This window comes from Bos indicus x Bos taurus, chromosome 24 (genome assembly GCF_003369695.1).
Source record: "Bos indicus x Bos taurus breed Angus x Brahman F1 hybrid chromosome 24, Bos_hybrid_MaternalHap_v2.0, whole genome shotgun sequence".
Lineage (NCBI taxonomy): Eukaryota > Metazoa > Chordata > Mammalia > Artiodactyla > Bovidae > Bos > Bos indicus x Bos taurus.
In genome coordinates this window covers 57,941,473-57,958,588 of record NC_040099.1, presented here as the reverse complement: position 1 = coordinate 57,958,588, position 17,116 = coordinate 57,941,473, and the positions used below count along the sequence as shown (strand labels likewise).

The 17,116-nt window shown below is 42.3% G+C and overlaps 1 protein-coding gene across 2 annotated transcripts in view; it reads right to left on the bottom strand.

Annotated features, from left to right (window-relative positions):
- Nucleotides 1-17,116, bottom strand: part of MALT1 (MALT1 paracaspase) — a 65,340-nt gene that overhangs the window by 26,610 nt on the left and 21,614 nt on the right. Inside the window, exons 3-9 of one of the 2 annotated variants that reach the window (XM_027525584.1) lie at nt 13,458-13,579; nt 9,202-9,361; nt 7,517-7,695; nt 6,994-7,090; nt 6,373-6,405; nt 3,340-3,366; nt 1,408-1,440 (exon numbers count right to left, since the gene is read on the bottom strand). In XM_027525584.1, coding sequence (XP_027381385.1) covers nt 1,408-1,440; nt 3,340-3,366; nt 6,373-6,405; nt 6,994-7,090; nt 7,517-7,695; nt 9,202-9,361; nt 13,458-13,579 — 651 coding nt within the window. The remainder of the gene's footprint in view (nt 1-1,407; nt 1,441-3,339; nt 3,367-6,372; nt 6,406-6,993; nt 7,091-7,516; nt 7,696-9,201; nt 9,362-13,457; nt 13,580-17,116) is intronic. The other variant, XM_027525585.1, reaches the window with a different exon arrangement.

Here is a 17,116-nt window from a genome sequence, read left to right as displayed (position 1 = left end):
CAAGGTCTCCTGAACCTGCTCTGTCTTCTTCTGCATTGACTTGGTACTAGCCTGGTTTAGAGTCTCATCATCTCTTTATCTGGACTATTGCAACAGTCTCAATTTTTCTCTTAACTTAAACAATGTCTCCCTTCCAGTTCATTTTCTATACACTGATACAAGACTGGTCTTTTGGAGGGACAAGCTCACCCCTCTTTCAAAGCTTCCTTCCAGTGGCTTGTCTGAGAAATGGGGCTCCTCACGACCTGGTCTTAATTTGCTTCTCTAAGTTCCTGCTCTTCCTGCTCTAGAGCAGGGGTCCCCAACCTCCAGGATCTAATGCCAGATGATCTGAGGTGCAGCAGATGTAATAATAATAGAAACGAAATGCATAATAAGCATAACGTGCTTGACTCATTCCCAAACCATGCCCCCACCTCCAGTCCATAGGAAAACTGTCTTCCACGAAACAGGTCCCTGGTGCCAAAAAGGCTGAGGACTGCCGCCCTGTGGGCATGGTGTGTTACTCGCAACTTCCCCAATACAACAGACACCCTGTCTTCTTTCTCTACGACGTTTCTTTAGGATTTCACGTTTCCTCTGTCTGGAAGGCCCTTCTCCTATTCATCCTTCAACATGCAGAACTGCTATAGCAACCTCTCAGGTGCTTTCCTAACCTCTAACCCCACCAAGATACAGTATTAGTCGCTTCTGTGTGACCTACACATGCTTCTTTCTGCTTTTATGTTTATTTTTTTGCACATTGCCAAACCAGAAATCACTGCACAGAAGCTGACCTGGCCTCAGAAACTGAATTCATAATCTTTTTATCTATTTATTTTTTTTTTGAATTCACAATCTTTTTATTTATCTTATTTAAAAAATGTATTTATGTGGCTGTGATGGGTCTTAGTAGTGGCACAAAAACTTTCATTGCAGCATGTGGGATCTAGTTCCCTGACCAGGGATTGAACCCAGGCCCTCTGCATTGGGAGCATGAAGTCTTAGCCACTGGACCACCAGGGAAGTCCCTCATAATCTTTTCAAAGTCTCCTATTCTATACTTTCTTTTATAAATATCCAAAATAAAACATGTTATTCAAATATTTTACAAGTTGTCAATTTTAAAAGTCTCAAATCCCTTCATAAGCCCCATAAAAGAGTTGTATGCTACAATTATATTTGGTTACAGGGCTTTCCTGGTGGCTTAGATGGTAAAGAATCCGCCTGCAATGTGGGAGACCTGGGTTAGATCCCTGGATCAGGAAGATCCCTTGGAGAAGGAAACTGCTACCCACTCCAGTATTCTTGCCTGGAGAATCCCTTGGACAGAGGCACCCGGAGGGTTATAGTCCATGGGTCACAAAGAGGGGGACACAACTGAGTGACTAACACTTTCATTTTCAAGCGTTTTAAAGCTCTACTTACCCAAAGGTTGGTCAACTGTTTGCTCTTGATTATCTACAGAAAGATAAAAACAAAAAGATAAGCGAGTTGGTCCCCATGACACATCTCCGAGGTTAGAGGAAACAGTGACAGTCCCATCGGCAGTACAGCGAAAGGCAGAGTGGTTACAGCTGGTTCATGGTTTTGAGGTTTTCAGGTTCCTGATTAAAAACTTGTACCTGGATGGGAGCTGGAATCAGGGGCAGGGAATGGCTCTGGTAACAGATTGCTACAGCTGAGGGTGATTCTCTTTAACATGTTAGGTAGAAATTACAGCCTGAAAACAGTTGGTGGTGGCCATGAAGAGCAGCAGGAACGGTTAACATTTACTGAATGCTGGCCTGGGACTGTTGCATGTGTTGTAAATATAACTGATTTTAACAACCACACTTTGTGAGGTATATACTGCTATTACCTCCATTATATAGGTAAGGAGTCTGAGACAGAAAAAGACTGAGTCACTTGCCCAGTGTTAGCAAGCTAGGAGATCTCATTCCATGGTCATGCTCTTTGCCATCATCTATACATAATATGAAATACCTCCAACTCTCAGGGACCATGCAGGAAGACACGCTGGGGAAGATGGACTTCAGATGGTCACGTGTCTCTTGCTATAGACAGGGTAAGTGTTTGCATTTTTAATAATATATATGCTCTAAGAGTCCACTGAAAATATATTCAGTTTTTTCTTACATGCTTTGGTGTTTCTAATTCTTGGGGAGCAAGGATATAATGAAAAAGGTTGGGGAAATTTCAGAAGCTTAGTGCTGTTGGTATGCAAAAGTTTTCCTGAAATAGCTTTTCAAGATGCTCACTGAAGAGCATGAAATAACAGACACATTTAGGAAAAGGGGAATTCTAACCAAGTCAAGAGAGGCAATCAGCTACAAGACGAGGATGGCTGTTCCAAAATCACTTAGTTTTGAGTGTTTGAAGCAAATCTCACGGAGGTTTCCTGGAGCTCGAGGCTGGCCCAGCAGGAATGACACCCTGGTAACAGGGCCCTTCTGCTTTGTTTCGTGGGCTTATAGTAATCAGCAAGCCCAACCATCGCTCACAACAAGAGATGTTTAGTAATGAAACATAGGCACAAAACTAAGCAAACTAGTTATGGCGTGACAACAACAAGAAATAACACATCAAGAAATAAGAGGGATCGCTACAAATATTAACTGATGTAGCTCCCGTCTGATCCCACTCTCTCGAGGTTTCATTTTCAGAGTCAGAGGTTCCCTCAGTGCCTTTCGGACTCATGCCCTCTGCCTTCACGATTACTATGCCTTTTATCTCAGGCAAGTCTGCTCTTTAGCTTAACTTGTTCAGAAATCGGTTCTCACAAAATTGGCCAAAGAATGATAAATATTCCTGCCAACTATTAGTCTCTTCATAGCCAATGATCAACCACTCGTCTGCAGAGCATCAACAGTCCCCACTGACAGTGGTTTTACTTCAGATACAGACACCCACCCAACTAGTTCAGACATGTTCAATGTCTGAGCAGCTCTGAACGGGGACCCAGGGGTCTGGCGAGCTCAGAAGTGGAACTCCTGCCACTTTTTCATAGGCTGCTTCTTGGCTCTCAAATTAATTTCATGCACTTCTCCATTTAGCTGCCTTCTTTATTTATAGTCATTCACAATGATAAAGAAATACACTGATATTTTATATTGCCTCAGTATATTTATTTTCCTACCCTACAGTCTTACAATTTAGGGTCTTTTTAATATTTTCACTTGCATGAAATTGAACTTCATGTTAAGTACTGATTTCAACCCTAAATTATGATATGTCAATCAAGGGGAAAAACCCCCACTAGCACTGCTACAGCAAGAGAATACTGCTAGTGTCTTTCTAAGTTACTGCATTCAATAACCTGGAACTCTAAAATGAGTGTTTTATGTTTGCATTACTCACCAGGATGCCCGAGATTAGTCAATTCATCTAAAATAAAATAAGAGAAAACAGATGAAATAATCTTTAAATAATTTAACTGCCAATTTAGTGTATATAGGAAGACTGATCAAAGAAGTTGACTCTGTGCTATTAAATCATGTTACAATGTTTTATCAGGTTAGAACTTTTTAAATGCCTTAAATGAGAAGTCATGCACATTGTGAGGAGGGGAGTATGCTGTTGTGGACATCAGTTAGGACTCCTAAGCTATTCCTATGTTCATCAAATGACAAAAAGCTAAACAGACTCATCTTTAATTTGATCAAAGTTTTGTAGATGTTCTGGCTAATTATGGGACAAAAACAATCAAGAGACAGGTTTGTCTATGGCCTCAACTATACACTTCTTGAAACTAATTAAAAACCTCAAATGACATTTTTAAAAATAAACGAGTTTAGAACAGTTTAAGATGTACAGAACTATTTCGAGGACAGTGCAGAGTTTCTGCATACACCCACCTACTTTCCCTATTTTTAACGTCTGACGTTAGGAAGGCATATTTGTCACAGTTAATGAACCATTAATGTTCTTTTTTTGTTCCAGGACCCTGTTCAGGACACCACGTCACATTTACTTGTGTTTCCTTGGGCTTCTCTTTGCTGTGACAGTTTCTCAGACCCTCCTTGTTTTTAATAACCTTGACCACTTTGAGGATTACCGATAAGGTAAGGTATTTTGTGGAATGTCTCTAAATCGGGAGATATCTTATGTTAGACTGGTGGAATGTGTTTTTAAAGGTATTGTGGTTTCAGAATTGTTCATTTGTAGCCCCTTGGTGGCTCAGATGGTAAAGAATCTGCCTGCAATGTTGGAGACATGGGTTCGATCGCTGGGTTGGGAAGATCCCCTGGAGGAGGGCATGGCAATCCACTCCAGTATTCTTGCCTGGAGAATTCCACGGACAGAGGAGCCTGGTGGGCTACAGTCTGTAGGGTTGCAGAGTCAGACAAGACTGAGTGACTACACACAGCACACAGCCTCTGGCTAATGGAGGGAGAGAATCATCTAAGCAAATACCTATGACATTACAGCTACCTATTTTTCCTTTACAAATTTTATGAAGATAAAAGTTAACATTCACAATAAATTACAAATGCTATACTACTCATAAAATGTGCAGTAATTTCTGTGATATAAAACCAACTACACAGTGGTATTTGCTACAGTATGGGGTCATGTACAATTTCTTCCATCTTCTGTGTTCACTCCTTCCCAGGTACTCAGGCCAGCACCTGTTCTTCCATCCTATAGTCAGTGAGGCTCAGATTCTTATTATCCGGCTGTGCTGTGTCTTCATTCGTTGCTGCACGAGGGCTTTCTCTGGTGTGGCTCATGGGCTCTAGAGCAAGGCTCAGCAGTCGTGGCGCACAGGCTGAGTTGCTCCGAGGCATCTGGGATCTCCCTGGACCAGGGATCGGACCTGTGTCCCCTGCATTGACAGGTGGGTTCTTAACCGCTGGACCACCCGAGAAGTCCAGGTTTAGGTTTTTTGTTGTATTCTCATTCCATCCTGGGCCTCCCCTCCTCTGACCTCCTAAATGATCTAAAACTTGCACACATGTATTCACCACTACAACTGTCAGAGTGTTTTCACTGCCCTTAAAAAGAAACCCTGAGTCCCACCTATTGAACCCCTACCCTCTGTCCCAATCAGGGATCTGTAACAAAGCACATAAAATTAAACAGATCACATCAGGTTCTACAGGTAAAAAAAGATAAGGTATGTTGTAGGACATCGCTGCTGTGTGCCCATCCACCAACTATAAAATGCCTCAACGCTGCAGATTTTTTTAGAAAGAAAAGTTGGATCTAATTTTTCCATCTGAAATTTTGGGAGTAATTTAATAACAGATTTACTTGAAAATTATTATCTAGTAGTATGTTCACCGCTGCAAAATTGTAGGGAGATTCTTGCAGGTAAAAAACCAGCTAGGAGGTAACCGACACGCATCACCCTGAAACCAGCGATACTAGTTTACTCTTTTTCTTAGAGGTCTGCAGTGTTAGGAGATTTTAAAAATCATGCAATTAGGTGAAAAAGAAGGAAGAGGAGTCTGTTTAGGATCTCTTTACAAAGATTCCCTCATGCAGGGCCCACAGACCACGGGATTACAGTGCACCCTTATGCTAGAGAATTCTTTTTGACAACTAAGATTGGGATGAAAATAGTAATTTCAGAACTTCAGAGTGACACCATAGCAATACAAAGGACAGGGAAACCAAGAAACATAAGAGGCGACATTATTTTCTTACTTTGCCCAAGTAGAGCCAAAGATGTTTATAACAGGTTAAAGAGGCAGAAATTGAAAAAATACTTTGCTATCCATAAATCTCATTTTGCAAAACAGTGTGGCACCACAGCAGGGCAGGCAACTTAAGCTTGAAAATTTACTCATTACAACTTATGTATAAGGCTTTGGTTAATCAAAAGAATTTGGAGTTTATGTTAAAATAACTTGCAGTTCTCTGTGTAGTATGGTAAAGGTGACATGATACCTTAATCTACAGTCTTATAACATCAAAGAATGGATCTTATAAACTTATATTAAAACAGTATACTTATTATTACATAAAAAAATGCATTAAACAATAAATCTCCAGTCCTGAAACTGTTATAGAAATTACGTTTGCATTTGAGAGGCATTTTGTCATGGCAAACAGATAGATAAAATAATCTAAACAACTATCCATGACAGGATAGCCATGTATTTTTTTAAATTTTATGAAGACAAAAATGAAATTAAGAATTAATCACACTGTTCACTATCCGTAAGATATTGTTGGAAATTAGTTATTTTAATAATGTGTCAATTGAATAGTGTCTGGAGCAATTTATGAACCCTTGAAGACTAAGATACAGTATCCTTGCATTAAAATCTTTTCTTATAGCCAGTATTTTTTCCATCACTGCACTCAGTAGGCCAGGGCACTCCACCAATCCCAAGATGAACCAGCATGCAGGATATTTGCTTTCAAACCAAAGGATTACGCTACCTTCAGTGCATTCCACTGCCTCATCTGTTCTTCCTTGTTCCAGAGAAAACAAATGTGAATACATTGTGATTCATGATCTTAGGAAGGGCGGTCATCAAGCAAACAGAGATAAATATCATAGAAATATGTTGGCAAACCAACATACGTATCAATTGCATCAGTATCTCCTACTATTAACAACATCACTACATGCATGAAGCTGAAACAGAACCAACTCCCAAATTATGTATTTCGTAAGTGGCACTGTTGATTAATAATCATTCTGCATATGTCTGTGATGTTTGTTTATTTAATAATGTTTTATTAAAAACCTTTTTCCATTAAACCCAGGGTTTTTTTTTAGCTAAAGCTCAGAATACATTTTTTGCCATAAATGTTTAATATAAACTATAAAAAACTAAAAAGATCTAAATAAATAATCTTTTTTGGTTCTTTTCTGTTCTTTATGTGTGAATCCTCATTATTAATTTAGGATGCATTCTCTCAAATTTCTATTTAAGCAAAAATAATTCCAGATGCTTAACATACCATTAAATAGAATGGGTGAATAAAATTTCCACTGCTCAGTATACTTCATCTTATATAGCTCCACTGGTCAAAACCCTGAGTGGGACTGCTTACCTACGATGACGTCTACTTTCTTGCTGTCTTGACTCTCTCGATCATTATATACACGACACCAGTAGGTTCCTTGATGCTCCAAATCCACATAAGGTACCTAAATCAGTATCAGAACATGCACATATTGACTGACTCTTTAATTTTAATTTAAAATGGCTTGGAGAAAATTATTATTATTTTTTTAAACCCTACAAAACTGAACATTGCAGACTTTCCTCCATTTTTTCCATTCATTACATTAGGTCAAGTACTAGCAAGCAAATAATACAATGACTCTAACGGTAGTGAGTCTGATGCGACACTAGTTGACACCTTTCAGGTAAGCACTTACATATGGGCTGGGACGGTGTTCTAGCCCTTTTGTAAATATAAGAATCAATTAACACTGGATAATAAAGATCGTGAAAAAAAAAAAAAAAACTTGAAAACACCCCAAATATGAATCACTATTCACTGTGATTTTTCATTATACTATTTATTTCCATATTAACCACCCCAAATGTCCCCGAGACCAACTTCCTACCATGTATAGCTTTTTTGTCTCGTGTGTTAATCGTGATTCATTTTTGAACCACTGGTACTGAGGAATGGGGCTTCCGACAGCCACACACTGTAAGATCAACGTGCTGCCAGGCATCAGCTTTTGGGACTTTGGTTCAACACAGATTTGCAACTTGGATTCAGAGATGCCATCCCAACTGCCTTAAATTAAAAGAAAAATAGCAATGAACATAAAAGCTCTAAGTTAAAAAAACCTTTTAAAACTTTAATTAAAAAAAAAATGCTTTCAAGTTCATCCTTCATTTTTTTTCCCCACAATCTTTAATAGAATCTCCCAAATGATATTTCAGAAAACTGCTGCACTTCTAGAAATATTAAGAGATGTTCTATGGATAAAGGATGCTATGGACAAATAAGTTTAGAACATTCTGGGTTAAACAAAGTTAGACAGATTTCTTTACTGCAGAACTTCTCAAAGTATTAGCATGCACTATATATTTAAGAGGGGAAAATAGTTTATGTGGTTTCTAAATGTGCTTAGCCATGTTTGGTAGAGCAAAGGACTTAACATCTTGAGTGACATTCATGTTAAAAACAGAAAGTTCTATGTTCCGCTGTTTGATTTTACTTGCCTTTTTGAAATCAGGAGTTTTGCAATTAGCACTGAATAAATATGGATGGGTTATCCCTAGCATTTCTTTCCAAGGCAGATATCAGAAAGCATTTTTTATTGAAGGCTCATCTGTCAGTCTTTAAGAGCCTTGAGGAAAGAGGGCTTGTCAATGAGATGTGGTAACAATGAAATTCTGTGTCTAGCACATTGCAGGTGATCAATAATATTTGTTGAATGAACAATATTCTATTCATAAACATGAAAGTTCATTACATGCACAGAAATATTCTAAAAATATATAAACCACTCTCTTAATTAATCATGACTATTTCTAGAGACTTTACTCAGGTGTGGGAAAAGCTAAACTGAGAAGAAGAATTGAAGACACAATTGGTAACAAAAGTCTGTTTCCCTCATGCTGTTTGTCTGGCAAAAACAACAAACGTGGTTCCTGACTGTGTGTGTGAATAAATAAAATAATACCTGACGGCTACTCTTCAGAAGACCTTGGGGTTCTTCCTTGATCAATACCGGTTACTGAACTAAAAAGCGGACGGGCAAAGAGGGGAAAACTGGCTGGATGGAAGGCTGCATTGCAGTGACTGGTACACTGTAAGCCCTGCCACGCCAGGATCAACTCTACAGACGGACTTTATTCCATGACACAACTTTTTAGAAGTAATACAATAAATAGTTAGGGAGAAAAAAACACAGTATAGAAAGGAACTCAAAAGTGACCAAGATTGCATTAGATTTCTTTTCTCCTCCAAAATCAGAGACCACAACATTCAGACCCATGAAAGGTGGCAAGTTTTCAGAGGTCGGCAGCAGGGCCAGATTGAGAAAGGTCATTTTATCCCCAAACATCTGCATGTCTCTCTTTGTCTGTCTGTCTGTTCATCCATCCATACAGAAAAAGAATCAAAACACATGGGATAAAATCTCAACGACTGGTGACATTACACCAGGGGAAGCACATATACATTATATTGGGTGAGTACTGGCTTTGATACTTTGAAATGATTTAAAAGCAAACATTTAAAGTAAAATTCAAAAGAGGCAATTCCCATCCCAGCACTCAATTTATCACTTACTCTGGAAGCTTTCTGTTACTTCTGTGATATCGCAAACATCCAGCTGTGACCACTGGCTAAATTCAAAGGTGAAATTATTATTAACTCGACAGACATAAAAGCCTGCATCTTTTACATGCACTGTGTTAAAAACAAGTTCCGATGCATTTCCATTCGGGATCTGTGAAAGAATCAACACGAGGGTAAAAGTGAATGACTCGTCAAAATACGCCTTATAAACTGTGCTGTGCAAAGTGTATGATTTCCTGGGAGCTTTGAAAAGTGTATCTTTTTTCTCCTCGTTCTAAAATTTATGTTCCTTAAGAAGCGAACAATAACATGTTGAATAATTTAGGACTGAAGTCATTGAAATCCAGTCTTTTACAAATCTGTTAACCAGACAGTTAAGCTCTATCCCATATATCTTTCAAAAACTCACCAACAGTGAAGTGTCTATTCTGTCCTTTAAAATTGTTTGATCATTAGTATTTACAGGCTTGAGAACCACAACATTCATGAGCTCAGTAGCCATACCATGAAGAAGTAAAGAGATCACGGAAAGTCAGGCCTGGCTGCACATCTCAGCTCTGATCAAATTAGCTGCAAGCATATGAGCAAGTTTTACCGAGACCCCAGTCTCTCACCTGCAGAGTTTTATCCGAGGGTAGAGGCCTTGACGGCACACTTCTCCCAAGGCCTGGGAAGTAAAGAGCTATGGGAAGCCTGTTGGTGACAGGAAGGACTGGCCATTCAGGGGTATCCCAAGCCTTCCTCCCGGGCTTGGGTCATCTCAGCTGCTCCCATCAATTTACCACCACCATCCAACTCTGGCACATTGCCAAGGTTTCACCAGGTGCCTCCTTATACAGGGGCCCCCTTGCAAAGGACTTTAACACACTCCCCCCTCCAAGCCCCAACCAACTGAATTCAGCTCGCTCTCTTCTCAGAACCAGCACCAGAGCAAGGCCGTTTTGCTCAGGATCTGACAGCTGGGATGGAGACTGCCCTGAGCACTGCCTGCCCACCCTCCCACATGAACCCACCTAGTCTGCTTTCCTACTAGAACAGTCCTGGGTACTTCCTCTCTCCTGCAACCCCACTCCTCTCAGCCACTGACTTCAGATAGGAATCTCTCCTCTTCCAGCTGCTGCTGCTGCTAAGTCGCTTCAGTCGTGTCCGACTCTGTGCGACCCCATAGATGGCAGCCCACCAGGCTCCCCCGTCCCTGGGATTCTCCAGGCAAGAACACTGGAGTGGGTTGCCATTTCCTTCTCTATTCTCCCAGAAACCCCTCTGTAGGTATTTACTAAAGAAACCCATGTTTCTTCCTGTAGAGGCTCTTTCTTTCTCATCCCTTTCCTGTAACTTTAACCCAGCATGCAACTACTGCTTTTGTAAGTTCCCACATGAATAAATTTTCTCTTCTCAATCTGTATTCTGTCAGTTGATTCACTGGCTCCCAGGGACAGAACATGAGAGGGCAGAGGAAAAGTATTTTCCTCTCTGACAATTTGATTCCCTCTGGACTTGCTCCTTCAATTTTCTCTACTTTAGCATCTCTTTTATTAGAGCACTCTCAAAAACATCCTCTAGTACCTTTATATCTTAAACAAACAAACAAAATCCCACATATCCTGCCCTGGACCCGTACACCTCTCAGCAGCACTGGAAATGCTGACCACCCTTTTCTTCCTGAAATACTTTCCCAGGGGCTTCCGACCATCCTCTCCTGGTCATGCTCTGTCTTCTCTTGCGAATTCTTCTTAGTCTCTCTACTGCTGCCTCCTCTGCTACACACACTTTCAGTGTCGCCTCCGGGGGTATCCAAGCTGACTTAGATGCATTCAGACATGAATAGGCACGTCAAACTTCATGGGTCTGAAACCACACTCCTGACTTTTCACCCTGAATCTCTTCCTCTCCCAGTCTCCAATACCTCAGTATATAAGAGGTCCCCAGAGGCTGGAGTGAAACATCTAGGGTCATCCTTGGGCTCTGTGCCTCTCCCCTCGGGCTCCCTCCCCATTTAGCCCGCCAGATCTGATGAGCCCTGTCTCTAAAATAAAGCAACGCACCCACGCTGCTCCGTCTCCCCTGCCCTGTCCGAGCTCACACCACTGCTATTTCCAGTCTACTGTAGGCGTTAGGTAACTGGTCTTTTTGTTATGCTCTTGCTTCCATTTAAGTAGTGAAGCTGGGGGACTTGCCTGGTGGCCCAGGGGCTAAGACTCTGCTCTCCCAGTGCAGGGGGCCTGGGTCCGATCCCTGGTGAGGGAACTAGGTCCCACAGGCCGCAACTAAGACCCGGTGCAGAGAAATAAACACAGACTAAAAGGAAGCAGCATGCTGGTGCTTTAAGAACATAAAGCTTCCCGTTACTTCTCCTGTTTAAGACCTTGAGTGTCGTCTCCCTTGGTCTCACTCTGCTTATCTTCTACAGCTCTTAACTCACAGTTATCTCATTTGCTCCGTCTGTCCCCAGAGGAGGGGGCAGGGCCCTTGGGTGTCAGGCTTCACCATCCGGGCCTTAGAACCCGGACAGGTGCCCCACAAGTGGTTGTGAGACGAATGCCTCCTGTATCAGACTATGAATCTAAGGGTTGAGACAGAACTCGACTGGTGAGAGCCTTAGAACCCATCACAGCTCTTCAAATCCAGTGGGCACGCCTCTTCTCCTCAGTTTCTCCCCTTCTCAAAATCAGGACACAGTTCACACGTGATGTACGGGGTGGCCAAACAGCTCCTTGGGCTTTTCCTGTGACACCTTATGGAAAAACCCAAACGACCTCTTTGGCCAACCCATTACTTACCATAGTAAGATCTGCCCATGATTTCTTCCTCAAAGGCATTCACTGAAATGAAAGCCACTCTGCAGTTGAGAGCTACGGTAAAAGTGACTTCAGTTACCACCCCTCGAGAGCCTAGGCACGTAAAACGTCCTCTCAGTCAGGCGCTCAACGCCCAGCGATAGGAATGTGAGGGGCTCCTGACAGTCAAGCGCCCAGCACAGGCCTGTCTGCCACTGGCGCCCACCCAGTCCCATCGCTGCGGTTCACAGCTACCCTGGCTCACCCGGGTGTGAGTGACAGATATTAAAAGCTGTACAAATCCCCATGCTTCTTCTGAGGCACAGGGTGACCCCATCAGAGGAAAGAACGTCATTTTGGAACAACTCTTGAGCTTAAATTCATATTTGCAAATGGAGTTTTAGTGTTGAGTTGAGAAGAAAGTTTGGTTATGTGACTCACAGGCTGAAAAGAATAATGGAGTTTCAAGGTGCCATCTGGAGGGCAGGCAAGGAGGTGGGTGGATGAGGGAGAAGAGAGAAGCTCGCAAGAGTGGAGCTCGACGGCTGGACCACTGAGAAACCCCCAGAGGCGGAGTGGCTCAAAGAACGTTTAGTGACTTTTTTATCATCATTACTTTTAAAATTGGCCTCACTGCACAGCATGTGGGATCATAGTTTCCTGACCAGGGACTGAACTTGTACCTCACGCATTTGGAGTCTGGTGTCTTAACCACCGGACCACCAGGGAAGTCCTTTCAAAGACTGTTTAAGAAAAGAGAATTTCAATATGCAAATTTAAATTATTTGTTCCGTGGCTCAGGGATATAATCCTTTCACGAAAGGAACAAATGTCTCTCTCTACCAACCTGAATTTTACTTCAGAAACTACCATCAAAGCCTAAATCTTTTGATATAATAGTTATGTGGAATGCTAAAAACAATACTGCCTTTCATGCTGCTTTGAAATCCTCTTAAAGATTATGATTGGAACAATCTGTTGTAAAGAATTCTGTATATCTATGTCAGAAGGTATTGGTGATGTTTCCTGTTTACTAATATTTTTGCCCCAGGTACTCCTGATTTTCCACAGTTTTCAGAATACAGAACTGATCTTATTACTGCTTAAAAAGTAATGATTATTGAATGCATCAGTAATAACACTGACCCTTTAACAAGGACCTATCAGGCCCTTTAACAAAATTCCTACAAATATATTAAAGACAGTAAGGTTAACTAATTTTCTTTTTCTCTCTTTTTTGTTGTTGTTCACTCAGCTGTGTGCAACCCCATGGACTGCAGCACGCCAGGCTTCCCTGTCTTTCACTATCTCTTGGAGATTGCTCAAACTCAGCTCCATTGAGTTGGTGATGCCATCCAACCATCTCATTCTCTGTTGCCCCCTTCTCCTCCTGTCTTCAATCTTTCCCAGCATTAATCTCTCTTCTTTTTACAGAGGAATTAAAAGACATTTAAAAGACATTAAAATTACCTCTTTATTCATTTTGAACCATTGATATTGTACAAAAGGATGTCCAGTTGCCCGGCAACACAGCTTCACAAACTGTCCCGCCAAGACTGCTTTGGATTCGGGGTTTACAGTGATCTTTATTCCTTAAAAAAGAAAAAAGAAGTTATATAAATAGAATCAGAGAAGAGGGGCTTTCCTTGTTTATGTTTCTGAAACCAAAAGAAGAAATATTTTGGAAATAACCTGCATATTCATTCTTGCTATAAATCACTTATTCAGATCTCTTCCCCATCAGATGGTGAGTCTGTGAGTTCCAGGCTCTGTAAAACCAGGAGGAAAGAAACTCACCTGCAGAAGACTTTGATCGACCACATCCCCCTCAGCCCTGACGACTGGGGGTGAAAACTTTTCACTGTATTTCTTCAGTTCTGAGAAATATTTTTTCCACGTCCTAACGCCTCTGAAATCAGGATGTGCCTTTAGTAACTGTCTGAGGGAGCAGTCAGGGTGCACTCTCAGGGCCAGCTCTGGTACTACTTGATCACAAGTGCTTATACGGTCAGCACTTCAACTCAGGTAGGGGCATGGTTTTGTAAGACAAGTGCAAGTTTAAATGCCATTGAAATGTCTTCAAAAGACATTCCCTGGAGGTCCAGGGGTTAAGGCTTTACCCTGTAATCCAGGGCATGTGCGTTAGACCCCTGCTTGGGGGAACTGAGATCCCATGTGGCTCCTGGCCAGAAAAGATGAAACATAAAACGGAAGCAATGTTGTGACAGATTCAATAAAGACTTAAAAAAAAAAAACTGGTCCACTGGCGGGGGGGGGGGGGGGGGGGGGAATTCCAATGCTATGGTTTAGCATTAAAATAAAACTATTCTGTAAGCAGAAAGGCAGAGAAACAGAAGAGCCCCATAAAAATTTGATACATGTGATGCAAACATTTCTCATCTGAGCAATGACTACCAGCATCAAAACCTGGAAAACTTTTTCTTTTTGCGGGGTAGGGGGTGTGCCACATGGCTTGTGGGATCTTAGTTCCCTGACCTGGGGCCTCAGCAGTGGAAGTCTGGAGATCGAACCACTGGATCGCCAGGGAATTCCCCAAACATGGAAAACTTCTGAGAGGAGCTTCTTGTCAAGAATCCTGGAGTCAATAATGGAATGCCTCCCCCTCCCTCTCTCTCAATCACTCCCTCTGGGGAAGCCCGATGAGAGTCCCCGGGGACACCTGCGAGGCTCTGCAGAGGCCTGGGCGGTAAGGAAAGCAATGCGGGCCTCCTGCCAGCACCCACGTGCACGAACCATGTGAGGAGAGGATCGCCAAGCCCTATTTGGACCTTCAGATAGCTGCAGCCCCGGCCGATGGCTGGACTGTCACCTCATGAGAGACGCTGAGTCAAAACCAGCGGCTCAACACTCCTGGATTCCTGCCCTCAGAAACTCCGAGATAATCAGTGGATGGTGATTTGAAAATTCTCAGTCTTGGATAATTTGTTATGCAGCAGCAGATAACTGACACAAAAGGAACCAAGGCTAGGACATTTCACACTTGCCAGGGTTTTAATACATAAATCTTGGCTTTTGTGCTAAATCACTTCAGTCGTGTCCAAGTCTTTGCGACCCTATGGACTGTAGCCCGCTAGGCTCCTCTGTCCATGGGATTCTCCTGGTAAGAAAACTGGAGTGGGTTGCCATGCCCTCCTCCAGACCCAGGGATCAAACCCACGTCTCATGTCTCCATGCCCTCCTCCAGGGGATCTTCCAGACCCAGGGATCAAACCCACGTCTCATGTCTCCTACATTGGCAGGCGGTTTCTTCACTACTAGCACCACCTGGGAAGCCCAGCTGGCTTTCAGAAAGGAGGAATCATCATTAAAACTTATAAAACATACTTTCCCGCACCTATTTTTATTTTTCCTCACATATCCTGAACATGATCTCATATCTTTTTCTTCTACAACCCAGTAATGCAAACGATCAAAACAAGATTACCACTGAAGAGGAGACAGACCTAAAGAACAGCAATCTTAATACATGAAAGGTACTAAACTCTCAAGGGGAAGAACAGTATATAAGACAAAACAGGCATGTGAAATCCATGCAGGAAAGACACTGAATAAAACCAAAATTCAAAACGAGTAAACATTGATTGCATTCCTGTCATATCTGAGGGTCTGGAGAAACTCTGGAAAATCAGTAGATACAGCAGGGCCTCTCAAAAAAAAAATTTTTTTTAAACTCCTGCCAAGGAAAAGCTTTCATATTCATTCATCCTTTATGTGGATGCCAACTGGGCACAGGATGGCTGACATAACAGCTTTCCTGAATTCTGTTATCCATGTTAGTAGGAAAGTATATGTTGAAGTCAGAAAATGGGATGAGCACTCTTACTTAAGCCAGAAAATTCACACACTATATTTTAACGCTCGCATATACTGTTCAACTGCCAGGAGAGACTTACAACTTTAAGACGCAAGGATTCTCATTTCCAACGTTTAAGCATGATAAGAGAGGGAAGAAAAAAAGTTGCAAAAACAACAGAAGGGAACGAGTATAAATTTGAACTATAAATCTAGGCGTTGTAGCTAAATTGGCTTTAAAATGAGGGTGCCTTACAGCCACCTTGGATGTACTGTCCCCAAGCCCTCGGGACACAGAGCCTCCGCGCCTCCTAGACCCCCCAGGCTTCCCCGTCTCAGGGAGGACAGACCAGGTCTCAGCCAGCCCCGGGCCTCCAGTGACTCACGACAGACCCTCCGCACACTCCCTTCTTCTCCACGCGTAATTCAGCTGCAAGTCCTGTCAGCTAGGCTTTCCCACGTCTCACCATCTCCCACGCCGTGATCTCAATCCAAGCCACCGTCCCTCCTGACTGTTGCCACAATCTGCTAACGTTCTTTCCTTACTTCCAACCAGCAGCTCAATATCTTTTTAAAACAAATTGATCCACAGCTCTCCTGATTAAAAACCCTCTTTGGACCTCCGACTGCACCTAGAATACGACCCAAGCTCCTTATGTGGTCAACGAGGCCCTCCGTGAACGGACCCCTCTGCCCTCGTCCTGCTGGCTCCTTGCCCACCACGCTCCAGTGATGCAGACTTCTTTCCTCCAGAAGACAAGCTCTTTCCTGCCTTTTTGCTTCCCGGTTCTCTGCCGGATTTCTCCCCTGACCCCCAGTGTCTCATGGCAGACAATTTTAACATCCAGGTCTTCAGCAGTTCTGGGAAAGGTCTCTTGATGGGTAAGCCCCCACCTTCTTTCTCTATGATAGTCTCCCAGCTTTGTGGGCTTCACTGCACTCATCACCTGAAGTCTCATTTCTTACTGTCTCACCGACTCAATCAGAGGTTCTTGTCTTAGTCATCGGTTCACCTGATGCCTAGAACAGTGCTTGGCACAGTGGAACAGTGGGTGTTCAACACATATTTGCTGAACAAATGTGTATTATAATAATAAAAATGACTACAGCAGCAATTTTACTGGCTGCTTTATATTTGCCTGCCATTTTGATTTCTAACCTTCAAAATAACCATGGTAATTAGATCAATGTTACAATGAGGAGAAATGAACTTAAGTCATTTGCATAAAGTCATCCGAGTTACCTTGGGTAAATTATTTAACCTCCCCAGGACTAATTTTTTTCTCACTGTAAAATGGCAGAACCAGGATGCAAAC